Genomic DNA, 15,025 nt, shown 5'->3' with positions numbered 1-15,025 from the left:
AAGACAATGAGTAATTAATGGCATCGTATTATGAATATTACCTCGAGCGTGAGAATTCGCATTTCCGCGACAAAGACGTGCGTGCGTGTTTTGTATATACATATATATATATATATATATATATATATATATATATGTATGCGTGTGCGTGTACGAAAACTAGCCTCGCGTGCATCGCCCTTATCGCCCTGCACGCATGCACTTTCATCCGGCTCCTTATGTGAATCTATCTCTTTCTTTCTTTCTCTTTTGGAGCACAATGTAACTCGAATGAGACAGATAACAGATCGTTCGGTTAATCTCGGACTTGGACTTCGGGGAGAAAAAAAAACATTTTAATTAGAGGTTTTTAATTAGCGCGTATTCCCGATGTTCATTTAATATGTTAAAAATTAATAGACCTCCGATCGAGTCGAGAGATCATCATTTTCTATGTTATATATATATATATACGATCAACAGGACGTGCGTGACTTTGGAATTTTTTAATTGTAAATTTTTATACACAGGGTGGCTCATTTTAATTTATCCAATCTCAAATATGATATCTAAAAACTTGTAAGTTTTAGAAAAAAATTTTTTGGATTTTTTAGATAAAAATTGTTCGATTTGAAGGAGCGCTTCTGAAGAGCGCTTCTGAAGAGCGCTTTTCAAAATCATTTGAAGGTTATTTATGTTTTTTTTTAAATGAAACTTGTGTTATCATGTGTCCCCCTTCAAATTAAATAACTTTTCTAAAATAAATAACTTTTGTCTAAAAGTCCAAATAGTTATATGTTTCTAAAATTTACAGATTTTGAGATATTTGAGTGGATGAATTAAAATGTGTCACCTTGTATAAGATGTTTCAAGAGAAATGATCAATATTCCAAGATATATACATTATTTTAAACAAAAACAGTTTATATAAACATATGTTCTATTCTGGATGGTTAAAGATACGTGTTCACTCTTAAAAACAAATATGTTCATTTATTAACTTAACTAAAGAATAAAATAATATGAAATAATATAAAATAATTGTATTAAATTTTCGTCAATTTCCTATTACAAATGTAAACATTAAGTTATGTTTGATAAGTCATACGTTAGTTAAAAATGTTTAGTTTCTAGTGCTAATTAAAATGTATATTCACTCTTACCATAATTATTATTAATTTAAATTATTATTTATTAATTATTATTAAATATTAAAATTTATTGTAAGATTGAAATTTAATGTAATTATTTCATAGAATTTGGCTAAGTTAATAAATGTATTCATTCTTATGGTGATCCTAAACGTTCTTGAGAAATCTGTGATTTCCGTCCTATTTTATCGATAAAATGTGAGGTTAGATAAACTATAAATCAATTTATTAGCTATATGAATTGTTTTTTACCTAAAATTAGACGAATTCAAGAATTCTGCAACCTAGATATATGAGACTATACAGATTGATAAATCTTTTTCCTGTACAAATTAAAGTATTAATATTAACAAAGGGCGAAGCGTTCTAAACAGGAAGGAAACTTAGGTTAGCTTAGGATCCCCTTAAGATCGAACACGTCGCATCTTTATAATTGTCCAAAATAGAACAAAATAAACCTTTTTGTTTAAAACGATATATACAAAAAATCATGTTCTAGAATACTGATTATTCCTCTCGAAACACCCTGTATATCTGAGCAGTCAATGACCTGTGTACTTTAATTAAATTAAATGTAGCTTTATTAAACTACCTAAGATACACGAGTTTCGATGTGTTTTATATGCACGAGACGAAAAAAAAAAAGAAACAAACATCAATTCGCGCTTTTTAAGCGGACACTATTATTTCGTACACAAGATAGCTTTATTAAGCGCCGTTTCATTAAGATACGGCGTATCGGCCGGATCTACAAAAGCGAATGTTAAGAGAGCGGGTCCCCTCATATTTTGTTCATCGCATGAAGAGCGACACGTCGAGATCCTCGGGGCACATCACCGTTACATATATGTATATATAATGTATATATGCGTTATTTGTCACGAGGGCAAAGGAGAGAGAGAGAGAGAGAGAGAGAGCAGTTATCTCGCAATTAGTATCGTTCGACTTCTCGAGGCAGGTGAAAAAAGGGCGTTTGCTTTTTCAGCTCGCACGTCAAAAATAACAGCTGCCGTTCCGAGATAATGCGATACCTGGCACTTCGTAATAGCGTCATGATAGTCCTACATAAGCGAATCCGATAAAAGATCCACGAATTATCGGATCCTCTCCGTCCGTCGTAAAAGATTTTAATCACCGGGATAATTTACGCTCCAGTTTTACAGATATTGGCGAGAAACGTCATTCGTGATGTTCTATAGCGTGAGATAACTCTCTGCTTGATTTTACGTGTACATACTATATTTACAACTAGATAAAAAAATATTTATTTATGTCCTTCTCTTTAGATACGCGTAGATTCTTGTGGAATCAAAATTTCTCGTATCACGATCAGTTTGACAGTTAATATGAGCGCGTCGTATCTTTATGCATCTCTTTCGTGTTCGAGGAAAACTGGTTTAATTTAGATAAAAGTCGCTGGAGAAGCCGATCGGGGCCGAGAGCCACAAAGTAGCGCGGATTAAAGTATGCAAAATGCCAAGTCGCGATATACGAGGTGTCTGTAATAGAAGATTCTGATAACTTTAACGACATGTAAAAATATATGATTTTTAAATTATATTTTTTAAGAATTTATAATATTGATAAAATTTAAGAATTTATAATATAAAATTTATAATATCAAAAATAATTATAAATAATTTTTAGTTAGTTATAATAAATAATTATAAATTATTATATATATATATATATATATATATATATTTATATTTTATTTATGTTATAATTAATAAAATTATTTAATAAAATTAGATTGAATTAAATCAGATTATTGGGGGTTTGACATGAGATAAATTCGGTCCTCCCTTTGCGCATATATTTATTTTCCTTATTATTCGCCTGCATTGATGTGAGTTTGAATTTATGATTTTATAATTAAGTTTTGTTTGCTTTCCTTTGATCCAATTTAATAATGTATTTTTCAGTTTACTTGAAAAGGATCACAAGCAGTGATCGAAACGTTGTAATTTTTTCATGTAATAAAATAAGCCAGTTTTGGTCAATAAATTAACTGTTCATATTTATATTTATTTTATCCAAATTTATTTGATTGGAATTAATTGTAAAACTAAAACCTTGTAATTATCTTTTCAATATTTATTTTTAATAAACCAATTAATAAATCAAGGCGTGAATATTTGTCTTGAGTATGTTGCACACATAAATAAATCTATGATAATAAAATTTCGATTTATTAGTTTCTAAAAATACTTAAATGATTTAATTCTTCACGATACATGCTTTTTTAATTTTTAATATTTTAATCTAACTCGACAAATATTTTTTATTTTCCATGAAAAAATAATAGTGCTCTTCACTTGAAAATATATCGACCTCTAGAAATTCTTGCATTGTATTGTATTTCGCTGTAAAAAGAAATAGCTAAAAATATTTGTATGAGATCAAAGTTATCGGAATCTTAATTGAAAAAATATCGCTCTTTGAACACGAACGACGAGTTGCAACAGCTTCATAAATGACAAAGAAACAAAATTAAGAATTCGTGTAGATCTGCAGATGCATGTACGACGTGGATTGCAACACTTTTGAGGTACATCGAAGAAACGCTTCATCAATTCGTCAATTGTTGGTTGTTTTCCATTCGACGGAGGTTATTATTCCTCGCTCTCTCTTTTTTTTTCTCTCGCGGCTCAACAATTCGCAGACAGTATCTGCAGCGAAATGAAAGTGCGGTCGGTCAGGGACACCCTGTACTCTTGCCGTGGGCTAGCGTTCGTGAAAGAGTACGTTGTAGCGATGCTCGTGTCGATAAGTACGACAAATTGCGCGTAATTGCGTACGTATGTGTGCGTATGTGCATGTGTGCACGTCATTATCCGGCGGAGGTGAAAATGCGGACGATCTACTTGAGAATACGTTTCATAAAAATATGCAGAATATACGCGAATGAGAAAAAGCCAGGTGCGTCTAGCACCTGGACGCATCCTATACTTTTTATATTCACCTATATAAGAGTAAATATTTTTTTCATGAGACTTTTGATTCTAAATTCCTAGCTAAAATATTTGCACAAACATAATTTGGGGTTTTTTTTATTAAGGAAGATATATTAGACAAACTATCAAATGAATTATAAAATTAAAAATCAGAGAAAGCTTTTATTATGCAAAATGGATTGCGGTTAAATCAGATAGTTTTTTTAATATGGTATGATCTGGTGAACAAAGGGTAATAGCTTTTAAGCTAAATAATGGACAGTTACTGAGCTACAGTTAGTCAACCAACTCGTAGAGCCAGAATTTTTCATGTTTGACTGATTGTAAATCAGTAATTATCTATAATTTAATTTAGAGCCTATTATATTTCTTGTTGAGCAGGTCATAAAAGCTACAATATATGAGGAAAACAGCAGATTTTACTAAAATTCAATATAGGATTAGTGCAAAGTTTTCGAAACCTAGATGAAATTAAATCTTGATACAATCAGTTGATTGTTTCATATGTTGCAGCTTATGATCTACTGAACAAAAAATATAATAAGCTTATGTTTAAAACATTACGTTAGAATTTAAAGAAAAGATTGTTCTGCCACGGATTTTACTTTTTTTTTAAATTTTGTATTAGAGTAAATCAAGATTTATTTACATATTGTACACGATCGATCATTTTGAACATACGGATCAATATAAAGAAATAATCACAGCAAGTTTGTGATTTTTTGTCAAGTTTGGGGTACTAGGAAACACAAAAATTTCAGTGGATAAAATTATTTTAGTCACTTTACGTAACTTTTTTTCAAAGTTTAAACAAAAAGAAGAAAACTCATGAATTTCTTTGTTATTTTCACCCATTTATAAAAAGTTCACGAGTTAAAAAAAATTTAGTCTATATATCATACTATAAAGTAAACATTCAGCTTTAAAAATCCATTTTTAAAATTGCCGTACAATGATTTTTAACGGAGTTATGAACGATTAAAATAAAAATGACATTTTTTCTTCAATTTGCGATAACTTGATAAGGAAAGATCGAAATTTAAATTTAAAAAAACGATTTTGTAGGGAAAACTTCAGGCTTTAACGTGAAAATGTCAAATTTTTTTTTCATATCTTCTTGTGTATGCGACATGTCTACAAAGTGAAAAAAAATTTTCCATTTTGTTATGTTCATCGTTTTCTGTATGTAAAAAATAACAGAATTGAAGAAAATAAAAAAAACTATGATCTTTCGAAAGTAGAGATTTCAAGCTTTAAAACCTTTTTTTAAAATTTAAATTCTCATTTTTCGAAACAAAGTTACAGCTATTTAAAATGTTTATTTTTTGAAAAATTTTTTTTAATCCCACGATTACCATGATTTTCAGGGTAAATTATAAGAAAAAATTCTCGCCATGTAATTTTGAGGCTAGTATATCTTTTGTTCACCAAGTCATGAGCTACAACATGTGAAAAAATTAACCGAAATTCATTTTACATGAGATGCAGAGCACAAATGCGATGAATTTCGCTTCAATTTTGCTTACGATGCACCTAATAAAATCGCAATTACACTAGAGCTATAGTAACAAAGAAGCGGAAAAATGCACGTAACGAAAGGGTCGATTTGAATCTGTACAATAACGTTTTACCCTCAATTAAGCACCCACCCTCGAGAAATGACGGCCGGGCGCGACATTTGGCCGCGCCATGAAGGCGATTAAAAAATCGTCCCCATCATCGTCCGGGGTTCATGAAACGACTGTATATCGCTGGCGTTTAATATCGAACTGCGCAATAAACGATAGTGACAAATGTGTCAAAACCGCGATCGTAGTTATCGAAACTCTCCCCTTCGCGCATTTGCACCCTCGCTTACGAAACGCCAAAGCCGGGGGAGAGAAGGGTTGGCCTGCTCGCGAATGCGCCCCCCTATCCCCTTTCACCCCTAAAATTTTCTAATTTATTTTACTTTAAAGTCCCCACGCCTGTAGCTATGCGCGAGAAAAAAAAACTCAGGATGGCCGTATATAACATATATATACGGATAGACTTCGTCACCCTTTTGCCGGCTCCAATAGCGTGCGACACGTGTGTCCTCGCGACAAGTGGCGCGACACCCCCTAGCTCACGCGCACCCCCTCCCCCTTCCCCTCCTGCACGCATCCCTTTGCGCGGATGTACGGATGTGCATGTACGAGGTGTCACGCAAATCGCGATTCTGGAAATCCGGCTCGAACAAGCATTCGAGTTGCCCGAACGTATCAACTCTTAAGGGAATGCTGGTTAGATCTGTTTTATCGACAAATATTATTTTCATTTAACTCTTTATTAGCTAGACAGAATGAAAAATCCTTTACTAGAATTAAATTATTCATAATAACTAATCCAGGCTACTACATATGTCTATAAAAACCAAGAAAGCTAAATAATTACAGTTTTTCTATCCGTCTTTTGCATTGGGTCAACCTAACCTAAATCTAAACAATAAGAAAACTGTAATTATTTAACTTTCTTGGTTTTTTTATATTCGCATATAATAGTCCAGATTTGTAAATTATTTTCGGAAAATGTAATTCTTTTCTATATCCAAAAGTGATGAGATATTTTTTTATCGCGCGTTTTTTCAATCTAAATTATTAAGGGGATGCTGGTTAGGTCTGTTTTATCGACAAATATTATTTTTATTTAACTCTTTATTAACTATACAGAATGAAAAATCCTTTACTAGAATTAAAATATTTATAATAACAAATCTGGGCTACTATATGTGTATTTAAAAAAAAACCAAGAAAGTTAAACAATTACAGTTTTCTTATCGTTTAGGATAGGTTGGCTTTAATGTAAAAGACCGATAGAAAAACTGTAATTATTTAGCTTTCTTGTTTTTTTATATACATATGTAGTAGCCCAGATTTGTTATTTTGAATACTTTAATTCTAGTAAAGGATTCTTGATTTTGCATAGCCAATAGAGTTAAATGAAAATAATATTTGTTGATAAAACAGACCTAGTCAGACATAACGTTATTTCTTTGAAGAAAGACTTTCAAAAGCTCGAGTTAAATATTTATTATCAAGTATTAAAATAATAATATCAAACATTATTATTATTACATAATATAGTATTAATATTATATAATATAAATATTAATATAAATAATATTATATATTAATATATAATATAAGTATTAATTTTATTGGTCAAAATATTTCGGGGAACGAAACATCGAATGACTAGAAAGAGAATAAAAGCGCGAGTACTTGAATTTACTGAACCTGGACGGGCGATTTCTCAAACACCCCGTACATGGGTGGATACATACGCGATAGAAGGATCCCTCCTTCCCCCTTTTTATGCTCTCCCGACGATATTTTAAAGTAGCAATGTCCCGGAGCACACGGAGCCTCGAGACAATATCGCACCCCTATTCCGCCATTCCGTCTTTCTCTCCTTTCGCTAACGCGTCCCTTCTTCCTGCATCTTCATTTCTCCCTCTCTCTCTTTCCTTCCCTTTTTCGTCCTTCAGGAACAGGACAGCTGCCGGCCACCAATATCACGCACGCGTATATCATCGTTGAGGATTTTCAATTTTAATATTTTCCTACATCGGGCCGCCTTTACGAGCCGCTATATCATAACGGTGCTTCTCCTCCTCTTTCCTTGCCCTCTTTCTTCTGGAAGAAACCGGAGGAAAGAGCCTCGCGCACGTACTGAGGTTATCCCGTTCTTTAACATAGGCCCGCCCGAAAATCGGTAAGAAGGCAATATCGTTTTCCGCGATGTCTATCGTGTAGACATTTCTTATATGTCTCGTATATTTCGCGTGATAGAATTTAACCCCACATGTTGGATCGAGATTCAAAGTAAGAGATACGCAATTCTTTATGTACATCGTGCTAAAGATTTATATTGAAAAATTTAGGGAATTTTATTAAAACTCTTCGAGGAGAACAGAGGGGCTGATCTTATATTTAATAATAGTTTATTTGCCGACAATTTTTGATTTTTAACTTTAATAATTTATAATTAGCATGTGTGAAAAATATGTACAAATTAATTTTTCTCTTATTATTATAATAATCAAAATTTTGATGACTAATTTATTTAATTATTATTTTCAACAATTAAATCTCTCGATCATGAGAATCAGATAGATTATTTTTCGAATAGATTAAAAAATTTAGAGATTTTTGAGATTCTTTAAAGAAGAATTCGTCTTAATAATAATTCACTAAATTTTAAATTTTGACAATTTTAATAAATAATTCATAATTATGTGACAAAATAATTTTTTTCATTATAATCATTTCTCAAAAATTGCTATAAATTGCTAATTTAAAAAAATTAAATCTCGATTATGAAAATTATGCTTCTTTATGTATACCATGATAAAAATTTAAAAAATTATATTGATAGATTTACAAAAATTTCATTGAAATTTTCCGAGGAAGGGGACTGATCTTATAATCAATGACAATTCATCAACTCGTCTCTAAATGTTGACGGCAATTTTAAATTTTCACAATTTATGATTAACATAAAAAAGTGTGTGACATAATTATTCTTCGATTATTATAATTTCTCAATAATTTGATAACCAATTTATTTTGTATTTCAATTTAATATTTCACTCGTCTTTAAATTTGATAATTTTCAATTTTAATTATTCATAATTAAATTGTATAAAAAATGTGACAAAAAATGTTTCCCATTACTATAATAATTTCTCAAAAATTTTTATTCGATGACTATAATCCATCTCTAATAGTTACTACATGAAACTATTAAATCTCTCGATCAGAGAGATTACGTTTCGAATGGATCACCCGTTGCACCCGAGTTACAAGAGGGGTCCGGTTGCATCTCTACCTTAACCGGGCTCGCCATTGTCGTTGGCTGTCGTTAGCTGTCGTGCGCCAAGCAAGGATGCAGGCGCCACACGGGCGGCTTACGACCCCCTTTCCTCATCCTCCCGACGAAGAGAGGACGAACGCGGCCATCCCCCATTTTTTGCGGGGATTAAATGCGAGCCGATGCTGCGATAAGCCGGTAGAAAACCACGGTAGAAGCGGTACCAGTGACAGATTACGCCGGTGACTGCGGATCCTTTTGCCTCGTCCTGCCTCCGTTTCAACGCCAACCCGGGGGATTAAAAAAGCCGCGCGAGCGGCGGAATCTTTTATACGATAAGTGGAGCCGGCGAATAAAGTAGCTCTGATTGTGTTATGATTTTTTTTTGCGTTAAGGTGACCCTAACGCTCCGTTTCATCGATAACAGCGCGAAGTTGGTTATGATCATGAATTTTTTATTGGTTATACAGATTGAAAAATCCTTTTCACTCCCCCGTTTGTTAATATTAATACTTTAATTGTGGAAAAGAATTTATCAGTCTGTGTAGTCAATCAAAATATTAGTAGTCGCACTCATAAACTTATGAATTAAATTATTAAAATTTTATTATGTTTTTAATATTAGTAGTTGAATTCATATGAGTTCAACTTCTAATATTTTAATATATTTTTAGTAGTTGAACTTATTTTATGGTATGAACTTATTTTATAATATTTTGATCGATTGAGTATTTTAAGTGAAAAAGATCTGTATAGTCAATCAAAATATTAGTATTTGAACTCATTAATAGTTAAATCCTTAAAATGAATTAAACTCATAAATTTATGAGTTCAACTACTAATATTTTGATTGATTATACAGATCATTTTTACTCAAAAGAGTCACTCGATCAAAACATTAATAATTGAACTCATAAATTGATGAGTCCAATTACCCAAGATATAGTAAAATATTAGCAGTTTTGATCGAGTGACTATTTTGAGTAAAAATGATCTGTATAATCAATCAAAATATTAGTATAAATTATCATAAATTTATGAGTTCAACAAGTTCAATTTTTGAAGCATAATTTTATGAGTTTAACTACTAATATTTTGATTGATTATACAGATCATTTTTCCTCAAAATAGTCACTCGATCAAAACATTAATAGTTGAACTCATAAATTGATGAGTCCAACTACTCAAGATATAGTAAAATATTAGCAGTTGAACTCATAAATTTATGAGTTCAACGAGTTCAATTTTTTAAGCATAATTTTATGAGTTTAACTACTAATATTTTGATTGACTATATAGATTGACAAATATAAATTTTCCACAATTGAAGTATTAATATTAACAAACGGGGGAGTGCTACAATTTCAGATAAAAAAAAGAGAGAGAGAAAATAATTTTTTATTCTTTCGCATATCACTGTGTATAATATATCCTCGTAAAATTTACTCTCGATTTTTTTCTCCCCAGCAAACCTGTCGGAGAAAACCGGTATCGATGGCCGCGAGCGGCGGATATTAGCCGCGGATAAGATCGCATCTCGAGCCCACGGGCGATTCTACACGCGAAGCAACCTCCGCGCACCCCGGGATGATCTTTTTTTTCCCACTCGTTTCTCTCTCCTATGTCCCCTTTCATTTGCCGCGGGATTGGGGAAAAGCCGGTGGCCGGGATAAGCCCGTAGAAAAGTGCGACGCCGGTGACAGATTACGCCGGATCCGGCAGTCTGGTCCTAAAGCCGCGCCGTGAAAAAGGAAAGAGAGAGAGAGAGAGAGAGAGAAAGATAAAAAAAAACGTCCAAAGAGAGAGAGAGGATTCGCCGAGGACAGATCCCTCTCGTCCGGGGTGTGGATTACCTACTCTACATCGGTACGTACACGAGCGCGACCGTATTCATTATATCCAGGGCTACGTTAATCCCGGAGCAAGAGGAGTATCGAGTCGGGATTGTCATCGGGGGAAGGTACAGGAATAGCGCGATCTGCGTTTTTCCCTGTATTATGGAGATCCCTTTCGTGCGCGCAATCAATTTCTCTACTGTTACACGGGGATCTCTGCCTTCTTTCTGACGATTCGATTCGATTTCTTAGATCGTTCGTGAATTTGTTCGTGAATTCCGATGTCGCGCTACCTGAACAAGGTGTACTCTACTAATTTTATAAATAAATTATACTCTGTTAATTTTATAAATAAATTATACTCTATTATTTTTACTAAAAATATATACTCTACTAATTTTATAAATAAATTTCCTGAGGATTCCATGATTTTCCAGCTACTTTTGTTCAAAATTCCAGGTAAAGTTAAAGTACTTAAAAAAATTTTAAATACAATTTTAAAGTAAGTTTATTTTTGTTCTAATTTTTTAACATAAACAAAATACATATTTTTTAATATATTAATAATATAATATTATATTTTATAATAAAATATATTTTAATATACTTTATATGAACCTAATAAATTTTATATTCCTGAAAGATATATTTGAAAATAAAATTAAAGAGACAATTTTTAAAAAAATTCCCTAAGTTCAAAATAAATTTCACGAGTATTCTAGGATTTTTCAAGGTAAAAAAAATTCCCTGAGAATTCCAGGTTTTTCCCGGGAGTATATCCTGTTGAAAATTATAGAGATGTTGAGATGAGAGAGAGACTTTTTTTCTTCTCTCTCGATGCATTAATTTTTTTTGTGCATGAGAAGAGAGGCAGATGAAGATGAGAAAGTGAAGAGGTACTGCGGCGTTGACAGGCCACCGTTTCGGATTACACCGTGGAAACAAATGAGTCTACCGAGCACGCGAAGGTGGTATAGGACCTTATAGAGAAGACAAATGAGCCGGCTTTCGGAGAATGTATGCGCTTCGAATTCAATTTCAATCAAATGTGTGGCGGATCGATAGAAAAGTTTGCACCTCTGTCAATAAACGGGTAACCCAAAGCAGCTTTAAAAATGTGTCCGAACTTTTCCCCACCCGAAACAAAGTACAAAAAAGAGCCTTTGTACTCTGGAATCCCCTAAAATTATAATTAATGAGGAAGAATGATGCCCAGCAGCTGATATAAAAAAATGTTCACAGTGTCAAAACCACCCTGGTACACTGACGAAAAGAGAAAAATTATGCATTGACAGAAGGGTTCTCTTCTTTCGCGTAAAATTATAATATTTTACTTCAATTTAGAATTATAAGTATATAAAGATTAGTTGGTCAAAATGTGTGGCTATGTCAACAGAAAATAAAAATAATATTATTTTAAATTCGAATTTTTGCATTTCATCTCAATAAACAAATTAAATTCGCTTGAAGCAAATTATATGAATTGAAAGATACATAAATTATAAAATTGCTACTTTTATTGATCGCACAATTTTTAAAAAATTATTTAAAAAGTCATTAAAAAATCATTTAAAAAATCATTAAAAAATCATGTAAAAAATCATTAAAAAAATCATTATAAAAATTATTAAAAAAATCATGTACAAAATCATTCAAAAAATCATTAAAAAAATCATTACAAAAGTTATTTAAAAAATCATTAAAAAAAAGCTAATTTTGCTGTCTTTGTGTAATAACGTAAGAACAGACGAGAGCACCACAACAAAGTTTGTCGCGAGCCACTAACGAGGGGGATTCCGCTCTTTCTCTCCTCCTCTTTCTCTATAAGTACTCGCCGTCTCTCGTCGTGAAGCACTCCCTGGCTTATATAAGTCTTATAAAGAGCAAAGCGGCGGGACCACACACGTCTGATCCTATCTGCGGACTTTTCTGTGCGCTTCTTCCCCTCTCTGTCTCTTCTTTCCTTCCTTCTCATATAGACTCCGTTTGTTCTGCCTCTTACAACGCGACTCGTTCCCTAAACCGATTCCGCTCTCCGTACGTCCGGCAAATTATACGCGATCGTGGCAAGGATCGCCAAGGATATCTCGATGTTATCCGAATGCATTTGATGCGCCTCATCTCGATGAACAAGCGCCATCGATGCAGGAAATAAATTTCGTTCGCGAAACGAATGTTTTGTCTCGATATAAATGAATTGTAAATTGATAAATTATTGCTTTCATCGATCACGATTTTATCATTATAAAAAAATACAAGTTGATATAGTTGAAAGAAGAAAACTCACCCCATTCTGCATCAACGTTCAATAGAGGCATCCAATGATCAGAAACAGAAAAATATAAAAAAAAGTAAGTAAATATACAATTATGTAATATTATACAGGATGTATCTAAATAAATGTGAAAAATTTTAGGAGAAGATTCTTTGTCGAAAATTAAGGCAAGTTTCTTATGTAAATATATATTCTTATATCCCTCTTTGAGGAGTTACACTTTTCTAAATTATTTTTTTTTCTCAAATTTCGGTCAAATTAAAAAATATAAAACTTAGTGAATATTTTTCACTAATAAAAAGGATATTCATTAATAATTACAAAAAATAAAAACTTAATTTTTACCTCTCTTTTGTCGAAAATTAAAGAGAGTTTCTTATGTAAACATATTTTTAAATCCCTTCCTGAGAAGTTACACTTTTCTAAATTATTTTTTTTCTCAAATTTCAGTCAAATTAAAAACATATGAAACTTGGTGAATATTTTTCACTAATAAAAAGGATATTCATTAATAATTTAAAAAAAATACAAACTTAATTTTTCCTCATTTAGAAAAGTGTAACTCCTCAAGGGGGAATATAAGAGTTTATATAAGAAACCCCATTTAATTTTCGATAAAGAATAATTAAAAATTTTTTGCACTTATTTAGATACACCCTGCATACAGTATATATAATATATATAACAATGTAACTTGTTCTAAAATAAATTCTGCACTAAAAAAAATGTATTAACTTGGCAAAACCTTTCAACTAAATATTATTTTGTTAATTAAATATATATAAATATTTAAATTAAATGTAACATATTAAAATAGGAACGATATATTTAATTCGATCCAAACTAGCCAAGAAAATTTTTATTTTATTTCCACAACGTTAAAACTAGAAAAACTAGAATGGTACAATTAATTAAAATTAATAAACATTTTTGATGTTAAACGCAAGAATTAAAAAATTTTTTACATACTTCCTTGATAAAAGCGCAGTTAGTTGACACTGTTGTCATGATTATTAAACAATATGATTATCGGAATTTTTTAAAAACATTTGAAATAACTTTGAAAGAACTTTTGAAAGAAAGTAACCGCATATTATCGTTATGATGGATCGCCAAAAACTAACATATTAAATCTAATAAAACGTATATTCGACTTAAATACTAATATATGTTCAATTAACAAAATAGCAATTTAGTTTGAAAGGTTTAGTCAAGTTAACAAAATTTTTGTTCAGTGTAGCTACAGATAAAAATTCCGATTGAATTTTATGGCGTTCAGAAAAAAAAGCGATATTTTATTCAGCAATCCCAGAGGAAGCGGACTCACCGTGGTCTCGTTGACACTCTTGTTGTAGTCCTTGTAGGTGCCCGCTATTAATTTGATAATGTTCTCCTCGCCGTGTTTGGCGCCCCAGTGTAGAGCCGTCTGTAACAAGCGCGAAGAAGACGAGTGGGTGAGACAATTCGCTTTCGTCGTTTAAATAAATCGCGTTCGGGATGGATTTTGGCGAGATATGGGAAGGCGATGAGCGAAAATGTATCAGCGCCGAGATTTACGGGGCCGCGGTTGTGCGGATTTTTCGGGTGACCCGGATCGCGAGGGAAGACACGACGCGAGCAGCTGTAGCTGGTATTTTCGGGATGACGCGTCCGTGAAATATTCGCGAATTAAGCGACGGCGGCGGCCCGGGACTGTCAACCGGGACCAGCTGAATGAATGGAAACCTACATCGTCGGGATGTAGAAAAAGAGGAAAAAAGAGACTCCTCTCCCGGACTGGCAATCGATTACAGTCGGGACGCAGAGAAGTAAATGCGACTCCGGAAAAAGCCGGAAAGAGCAAATAGAGCGAGCTTGAATCTTACTTCCACTTAGATAGCACCAAGATATACACGAAAAAATTCGAGGAACAAGAGCGAGAGAGATTTTTAGCTCCCAGCGGAAGATGGTGACACTCGTGTTTTCTTTCTAAAATAAATATTACACAGGGTGTAA

At 32.5% G+C, this 15,025-nt stretch overlaps 1 protein-coding gene across 1 annotated transcript in view; it reads right to left on the bottom strand.

The window, feature by feature from the left end:
- Positions 1–15,025, bottom strand: part of sowah (ankyrin repeat domain family member sosondowah) — a 164,852-nt gene that overhangs the window by 10,647 nt on the left and 139,180 nt on the right. Inside the window, exons 8-9 of the mRNA XM_085486485.1 lie at positions 14,354–14,456; positions 6,053–6,054 (exon numbers count right to left, since the gene is read on the bottom strand). Coding sequence (XP_085342611.1) covers positions 6,053–6,054; positions 14,354–14,456 — 105 coding nt within the window. The remainder of the gene's footprint in view (positions 1–6,052; positions 6,055–14,353; positions 14,457–15,025) is intronic.

The sequence above is a fragment of the Nylanderia fulva genome, unplaced genomic scaffold (assembly GCF_048542155.1).
Source record: "Nylanderia fulva isolate GAGA-0341 unplaced genomic scaffold, ASM4854215v1 Scaffold44, whole genome shotgun sequence".
Taxonomy (NCBI): domain Eukaryota; kingdom Metazoa; phylum Arthropoda; class Insecta; order Hymenoptera; family Formicidae; genus Nylanderia; species Nylanderia fulva.
Note: the sequence above shows the minus strand (reverse complement) of the source record. Positions and strands in the feature narration are given on the sequence as shown.